This window comes from Elephantulus edwardii, unplaced genomic scaffold (genome assembly GCF_000299155.1).
Source record: "Elephantulus edwardii isolate Elephantulus edwardi_28Jun2011 unplaced genomic scaffold, EleEdw1.0 scaffold00075, whole genome shotgun sequence".
Classification (NCBI taxonomy): domain Eukaryota; kingdom Metazoa; phylum Chordata; class Mammalia; order Macroscelidea; family Macroscelididae; genus Elephantulus; species Elephantulus edwardii.
The window spans coordinates 8,508,274-8,517,200 of NW_006399825.1; the positions used below are offsets into that span (position 1 = coordinate 8,508,274).

General features: G+C 37.5%; 1 protein-coding gene and 1 pseudogene across 1 annotated transcript in view; both read right to left on the bottom strand.

Moving 5' to 3' along the window:
• ICA1L (islet cell autoantigen 1,69kDa-like) overlaps window positions 1-8,927 on the bottom strand; it is a 70,479-nt gene that overhangs the window by 29,192 nt on the left and 32,360 nt on the right. Inside the window, exon 9 of the mRNA XM_006889094.1 lies at window positions 1,035-1,109. Coding sequence (XP_006889156.1) covers window positions 1,035-1,109 — 75 coding nt within the window. The remainder of the gene's footprint in view (window positions 1-1,034; window positions 1,110-8,927) is intronic.
• LOC102847876 lies at window positions 6,121-6,739 on the bottom strand (annotated as a pseudogene).

The following is an 8,927-nucleotide window of genomic DNA, read 5'->3' on the forward strand; positions in this document are numbered from 1 at the left end:
ATGCTGAGTGAAGTATCTCAGTCACAAAAGGACAAATACAGCATGGTGCCACTGTTGTAAAACAGGATTGACCTCGGGGGAAACTGAGAAAGATGGGTTCAATAATGTATACTGCAGATAAGGAGCAAACTGTTTAAAAGGGATATGTGATTAAGTATTTTTGTCATGACAGGAGTCTAGAGCAAAGGCAACATGGTGGAGTGGACCTGGGGGAGAGTTTGTAAAACAATGAAAGAATTTTTCTTTTACTTTTCCAAGAGGGTAGTATACTACAGGGGAGGGTTGGGAGAGGAGAAAAGTGCAACAATGAATGAATGGAAATCCAAAGTCTCTGTACATTATCTTTAAAATGAGTAATAAATTAAAAAAAGAATAGGTGGATCAAATGGTGAAAATAAAACTGAGATTTCAGAAATAAAGCTATGTATGTGTGTGTGTCTATGGAGAGAGAGAGTTCATTTTCAACAAGGATAACAAGGTCATTTAATTCTTGGGGAATGTATTCAATGTGATTTTTAACACTAGGAAGTACTTTCAAAGTAATAACACTTATTGAAAATTAAAGTCTTACTCATTTTACAGAAAAGTATCAGAATAACAAATTATTTTGTTTAAAGTAGTGAGTTTAAATTCTTTATTATTGAGTGACATTTACTAATTTGCTAGTTTTTAAAAATTCTGAGTGTACACATTTTATCTATTTGATAAATATTTCCTTACTTCCTATGTTGCTTAATGATAGACATAAGAGAAGACAGTGCTAAATTTACACACAATATTATGTATACATGCTGACTGGACCCAACACTCCAAGAATTATCTAATTTCTTGTACTATAAGCTACAAAATAGAAGTACAGAGTTGCATCCCCATTTAGATCTCTATGTAACTTCTAATAATAAAAAATATATACAAAGTATAAATTACAAGTAAAAATGAAGAATTTAATAATGAAATATATATAATTATATATCATATACGATTATATATATAATATATAATCGTATATGATATATAATTGTATAATTTCTTACCATTTTCACAGTTAGAATATGGAGCTGTTCTAAAGTCTCTCATTTGAAAATGTTTCTCCTTATACTTTTCAGTTGCTGAGGAAAAAAGGAAATAAAACTTTAGCATGCTTATTTGCTTACTTATAATAGTAAAGCTACTCAACTGACCAAATCGGTAACAATCCGTTTAGGAGACAGGATAAAAATTTAAATCCTGTATAGTATGATCCACTGCCATCGAGTCAATGCCAACTCATTGTGACCCTAGAGGGCAAAGTATTACTACTCCAACAGGACTTAAATACAGGACTGTCTATCTTTACAAAAACCGGTTGCCACCTCTTCCTCCCTGGGAAGGGCTAACACATTCCAACTCTAACACTTCAGTTAGCGGAGAAGCATTTTAACAATTGCACCACTAGGGTTCCTGAATCATTAATTTTGTGTATTACTATCTTGATATTGTTAGTAAATATAGACACAGCTGATATAGCTATGCCCCTTTGAAAGTGAAAAGTTCCAAAGTTGACTCCTTCCCTGGGAGGAACACTTCCCTGTTCTTAAACTATGCTCTGTGAAGCACTTTTGTTCTTGTGCTGCCTAACTCCATGCCTCTGACAAAATGGATGTTTACTTTATGTGCAACGAGTGGCTACATGGATATCACCTTCTTTTAATTCAAAGGATGCCTTATTCTTATTAAAATAGTACCTAGCATAAAGCAGCATCACCACATTTCTCACCTAAACTAAAGCATGAGTAGGAAGAGTGATCTCATTTAAGGGAAAGATCTAGCACATATGCACAACCTCTTGTAATCAAGTAGCATATCCTCTTTTCTCCCCCCTTGCAATGTTTCAGCAGAAATATATTATTTTTATAAAACCATCTCTGTAGTTGGCTATAACAACAAAATAACATTTTTTTTTAAACCCAGTTTGTGTTTATTAGGAGCCTGGGCAACACAGTAAGTTAAATGTTGGGCTGTTAGCCAATAGCTGCTGCTCAGAAGCAGATAAGGCAATCTGCTCCCATAAATATTTTCATTCTTAAAAACTCTATGTGCCACCTCTCTGCTGGCCTATAAGGTTTCGTTGTTGTTGTTGTTTACTGTCAGATATCAACTTGATGGCAGTGGTAAGCCCATCTTTGCTGTATCAGTACACCTATACAAATAAATCTCTATGCTTATACTTGTTTTCCTTTGCATTTTATTTATTGTTGAGAATATGCACAGCAATACATACACCAGTTTAATAATTTCTACGTGTTCTATTGGGTGACGCAGGTTACAGTCATTCTTAAGTTGCACAACTCTTCTCTGCCTCTTTTTCTTAGTTGTTGTTCTTCATCTTTATCATAAACTCACTATTCCAAAGGTTCTCAGCTGAGGTTTAGAGTTGCTGTTTTCAATTTGATCTCATAGAATTTGCTCTTAAAAGAACTTTCAATCTTTCTCCATTAAGTAGCTATAATGTCAGCTGTTCAATTTCCAAATATGCTCTATGTCCTAAATCATAGTAAGGAATTTCTCTTCTAACCCAGCCTTTCGAGTTTTCATCAAAAAAAGGGGTACTGGGCTTTTATCAAAAACTTTTTCTGCACCCATAGAGATGATCATGCTGTTCTTTCCCTTTGGTCTATTATGTTGATTTTAAATTGTTAACCACTCCTACATATCCTGGAATAAAACCCAGTTCATGATGTATGACTATGCAGTAGGATTCTGTTTGCTAGTATTTTGTTGAGAATTTTTGCATTTATATTCATGAAAGATATTGGCCTGTAGGGTTTTTCTCCCATAGTGTCCATCTTGCTAGGTATTAGAATTATATTTGCTTCAGAGAATATTATTAGGGGCCATAGAGCCAACTATAATTGACAGCAACCCTATGACCATCAGATCGAAACCTTGCCCTACCCTGCACCATCCTCACAACCTCTGCTGTGCTGAAGCCCACTGTCGCAGTCACTGTGTCAGTCCCTTCCAGAGTCATCCTCTTTGCGCTGACCCTCTATTCTCCTAGCATGATGTATTTTTTCAAAGATTGGTTCTTTCTGACAGCAAGCCAAAAGTATGTCAGACAAAGCTTCAGCATCTTCTCTCCTAAAGATCTGCTTGGTTCCATTTCCTCCAAGACAGATTTCTTTGGTTGGTTTTGGTGGAGGTGCCTTTTTTGCAGTCTTTAGGGAGCTCAGGTGGTATAATCTTTAGAGGCAATATTACTCTATCAGTTCATATTCACCAATGGCCAAGGGAAAGAGATGAGCAATTCCTCCTGTGTGATTTATAGCCTTGGAAACCCAATGGAAGGTCAGGTATAAATTGGTTCCCACTCAATAGCAATACTTTAGGCATGTGGTCAGGAGGGGTTGACATGGTCACTAGGGAAATGGGGGTACTTGTGTCAGAGTCAGTGAGATTAACTCACGACAGGACAGACTTCAGAGCAGTTGCACATAGGGTCACTATCAGTCATAAACACCTTGACAGCACATAACAACAACAAAAATCAACAATGGCAATAATCTAATTGTGGAGTTTGGCAGCCAAGGGTATAGTCAGTAATCTTTGTTATATCACAATTAAAAGCCATCTATTCTCCTTTGATCTTTATTCACTGTCCAACTTTCACATGCATATATGTTGTTGTAATTGCTGTTATGTGCCATCAAGTTGCCTGTGACTCATAGTGACCCTATGTACAACAGCCCTGAAGCCTGTCCTGTTGCAAGCTAATCTCACTGACTCTGACACACCTACCTCCATTACCCCAAGTTATTGTATCAACCCATCTCATCCAGGGTCTTCCTCTCCTGCACTGTTCCTCCAGTCTTCCCAGCATGATGTCCTTCTTCAAGGACTGGTCCCTCCTGTCTACATGCCTAAAGTATTTTAGATGGAGCTTCAAAAGCCTAGCCTCCAAGGAGAAACTTGGTTTCACCCTCTCCAAGACAGACCTATTTGTTTTCTTGGTGGTCCATGACTCTTCTCCAGCACCATAACTCAAAGGCATCAGTTCTACTTCTGTCATACTTAGTCATTGATTGCCCAGCTCTCTAATTGTGAAGACCATAGCCTGGATCAAGTGCACCTTAGTTTCTAAACTGACATCATTGCTTCTCAGTACTCTGGATAGATCCCTGACAGCAGATTTTTCCCAGTAAAATTCATTATCTTTAGATTTCATGACTGCTGGTGCCAAGAATGTTGATTGTGGAGCTATGCAAGCTGAAGCTGTTAACAACCTCAATCTCTTCTCCATCCATTATGGTGCTGCCAAATGGCCCAGTGGTGAGAATATTTGCCTTCTTGACATTGAGCTTCAATCCATATTGAAGACTACAGTCCTTAACCTTCTACAGGAAAGCACTTCAAGGCTGAACTCACTCAGCATTTCTTAAGCTGAAGGAACTAAAGAACACATCCAAGCCAAAAGTTACAATACTTAAGGATGCTATGAGCAGAATATTGAATGATCCAGAAAACATTAAAAGAAGACAGAAGGAGTATACAGAGTCATTGTACTAAAAAGAATTGGCTGACATTTCAATAAACAACATATGAGCAAGAGGCAATGATGATAAAGGAGGAAGTACTGGCTCCTCTAAAGGACTTGGCAAAAAGTAAGGCCTCAAGAATTGATGGAACACCAACTGACATATTTCAACAAACAGATGCTGCACTGGACGTGCTCAACAGACAGTGCCAAGAAACCTGGCTAATTGACTTGAAGAAATCCATATTTATTCCAATTCCCAAAAAAAGGTAACCTGGTAGAGTGTGGAAATTATCAAACAATAGCACATGCAAGCAAAATCTTGCTGAAGATTATTCAAAAATGACTGGAAGAGTACATCGATAAAGAACTACCAGAAATACAAGCTGGGTTTAGAAGAGGTCATGGCATCAGAGACATTATTGCCAATGTCAGATGGATCCTGGCAGAAAGGAAATAGTACCAGAGGAATGACTACCTGTGTTTCACTAACTATGCAAACACACTTGACTGTGGATTACGACAAATTGTGGCTCATCTAGAGAAGAATGGGAATCCAAGAACATTTGCTTGTGCTCATGTGAAACCTATACTCAAACCAGCAAGCAGTCCTCTGGACAGAGCAAGGAAACACTGCATGGTTCAAAATCAGGAAAGGAGTGTGTCAGGGATGTGTCCTGTTTCCATACCTTTTAAATCTATATGCAGAACAGATCATTCAGGGGCTGGGCTTTATGAGGAGAAATGTGGCATCAGGATTGGAGGAAGACTCATCAACAATCTATGTCAAGGAGATACCACATGCATACTAACTGAAAATACTATGGCTTGGGAGTTAGCCTTTAAAGCAACATCTATGCACTTTTTGCACTATAAAGAGGTCTTTCATAGCAGATTTGCCTAAGGCAACATGTACTTTGATTTCTTGAAAGTTGCTTCCATGGGTGTTGATTGTGGATCTAAGTAAAATGAAATCCTTGACAAATTTAATCTTTTCTCCATCTAGTATGATGTTACCTATAGGTCCAATTGTGAGAATTATTTTTTTAAATTTTTGAGACGCTATCCATATTGAAGGCTGTATGGAGAAAGGTTTCAGCTCTGATGAAGAATAACTTTCCTGATTGTAAACCATGCACTATCCCCTTGTGTTTGAACAATGCCTCTTGGCCTATGTACAGGTTTCAGAGAAACAAAATTGAGTGTTATGGAATTCCCATTCTTAGTATTATTCATCATTTATTATGATCTACACAGTTGAATGCCTTTGAAATGTCAATAAAATATAAGTAAAAAGCTTTCTTTTTTTACATACTTTTAAAAAAAATTTTCACTTACATGCCTCACCTGTTACTTATAGAAAAGAGATAATGAGGTGTTATTTTAATAAATAGAAGCCACATCACTTCACTTGTTACTGCAAAATAACTTTGCACTTTGTCACCTACAAAATAACAGAAAAGGATGAAGACTTTTTATTTTGATCTCAGCTCTTCCATCCACATTATGCATGTACTTCCAAAATGGAACTCTGTCTTCAGATCTTATACTAGTTGGGAGTCTAACTTATTAGCTTGCCTTAATAATAGAGTGAAAAGATCCCTGAATTAGCTCTGGAAACTGGATAAATCTTCTTTAATCTCTGCTTCATCCCAAGGCACATGAATGTTTTCTTTAAAAATCTGCAGGCAAATGAGGTAGAAAGGGCAGAGACAGAAACAAGCAGAAGAGCAAACAGTATGGGCCCCACACCACTAATGGATAGCAGGCCTCCCAAAGCTGAAAATGCGAAAAGCAGTGTGACTCCCACATAGCTGCGAGGAGTCCGTGCCTTTAGCTTCTTCTGCAGCATGGGCCACAGGGCAAAGACTGGATGGCAAATATCACCATGGATGAAGGCATGCAAGGACCGAGGCAGGTGTGAGGCCAGGCAGACAGACGCAAAGATGACCATGTTCAAGGACAGTGTGCTGGATACAGTGGCAGTGTTGGCACGATACTCGAAGAAGGGGAGGTGGCCTAGCAGCATGAACCCGACATGGCGTAGATGGTGTCAGTGCTGACACACTCTGTCAGGATCTTCAGCACTAGTTAGAAGCCACACTAAGTGATGAAAACTAGCGCACTCTTCAGGTCAGCCCACTGGGTCTGCCCACTCTTTTTGTGCCCTTCACCTTCATCAAGCCTTCTTGTATTCTCTGCGTTGAGCCCAAATCCATCTGACATCAGTAATGATATCCCTTCTTTGACAGCCTCTTCTGAGTCCAGCTTGAATTTCTCAAAGTTTGCTGTTCATAAACTATTGCAGTCATTTTAAAATAATCTTCAGCAAACTTTTACTTGCATGTGATATTGAGGATATTGTCCAATCATTTCTGCACTCTCTTGGATCACCTTTTATGGAATTAGAACAAATATAGATCTCTTCCAGGAAGTTGGCCAGATAGCTGTGTTTTAATTTTTTTGGCATAGACTCGTGAGCATATCCAGAGCTGCATCTACTTTTTAAACACTTCAGTTGGTATTCCATGAATTCTGGGGACCTTATTTTCTGCCAATCACTTTAGTGTAGCTTCTTTCTTCAGTACAACTGATTCTTAATCATATGCTATTTCTTGAAATGGTTCAGAGTTGACCAATTAAATTAGGGCGTATTCTTTCCTTTTCCTTAATAAGATCTTAAACAGTATCAAGGGAGCTCTAGAGGCAAGAAGCTGTGCTGGAATCCTGAAGGCACATGGTTCGAGGCCACAAACTGTTCTGCAGAAGGATGAGCAATCTCCACCAATGCAATTAACTGCCTCTAAAAATCTCATTTATGGGTCTGTTCTGACTCTACAGTATTCAACAACAACAACAACAAACAGTATTGGTATAAAGTATTATATAAATTTTGGTGGAATACTCCCATGAAGTCCTCTAATCTGGAACTTTGTTATTATTAATATTAGGAGTTTGATCACTAATTAGATTTTTTTCCATTTTGAATCAATATGAGGAGGTATTATGCTTAAAAGAGTTTGCCCATTTTATCACTTAATTGTATTTCTTCCCAGATAGTTGTTCATAACATTCTGTCATAATTATCTTTCTTGTTATTTGGTTAGTTGTAATATCAGTTATTGATGTCTAACTTCATCCTGTCATAGTTAGAGAAAATACTTTGTATTTCAGTCTTTTTCAATTCATTAAGAGTTACTTTGTGACCAAAAATGTGGTTTATCTAAAAGAAAAATCTAAGTCACTGAAGTAGACAGAATGTATATTGTGTTGTTTTCGGGTGGTGTATTCTATATGTGTGAAGTTAAGCTATTTTCTAATTCCCTTCAAGTTTCCTTGTTGATCATTTTTAGATATTCTAATATTGAAAGCAATGTATTATTGTTGTTGTTGGGTGTTATCAAGTCAACTACAACCCTACTGACAACAGATGTGAACGCTGCCCAATCCTGCACCATCCTCATGATCTCTGTCATGCTCCAACCTGCTGTGGTAGTCACTGTGTGTAGCTCACTATCTCACTGAAGACCTTCCTCTATTTAAGCGATCGCTCTACCTTTCCCCTGCATGATGTCTCTTTCCAAGTACTCATTTCTCTTGAAAATATGCCCAAAGTAAGTGAGACAAAGTTTCGCCACCCGTGCCTCTAAGGAGCGTTCTAGTTGTATTTCCTCAAGGACAGATTTTTCGTTCTTTGACAGTTCATCATATAGTCAACATTCTTCACCAACACCACAGTTCAAAGACATCAACCCTTCCTTATTCATTGTCCCACTTCCAGATGCATAGGAAGTAACTGAAAATGCCATGGCCTGGTTCAGGACCAGCTTAGGCTTCATCTGTTTCTATCTTCAATTATGTCAGTGTTTGTTTTATATATTTTGGCTCCCTGATGTTGCGTGTTCATGTACTTATGAGCATTAACTACTCTTGACTTATTTGCTTTTTAATCACTATATAAAGCTCATCTTTATATTATCTGACAAGATATATCTTAAATTGCCAGATCTTAGGATTGCAATCCTAGATCTCTTTTAGTTATATTTTCATGAAATATTTTTCCATCATTTAACTTTCAAGTATTTGTGTCCTTGAATTTATGGTGTGTCTCTTTTAAACAGTATATCATTATATCATGTTGTGTTTAAATTCCATTCTGTCACTGTCTTCTGATTGAAGCACTTAGTCCACTCATATTCCCTGTCATTTCTTAGAAGAAATTACTTAATCATGCTCTTTGTTGTTTTTGGTGTCGTCAGCCTTCTTTATCTTTGTCATTTGGTATTGTTTGCCCTTGTATTTTGAGTTTTCAAGCATGGAAATACAAAGGAAGAGGAACAGTTGTAAGCAGACACTGGTGATTGGGACATGGAATGTGAGAACCATGAATGTAGGAAAATTAGATATTGTTAAG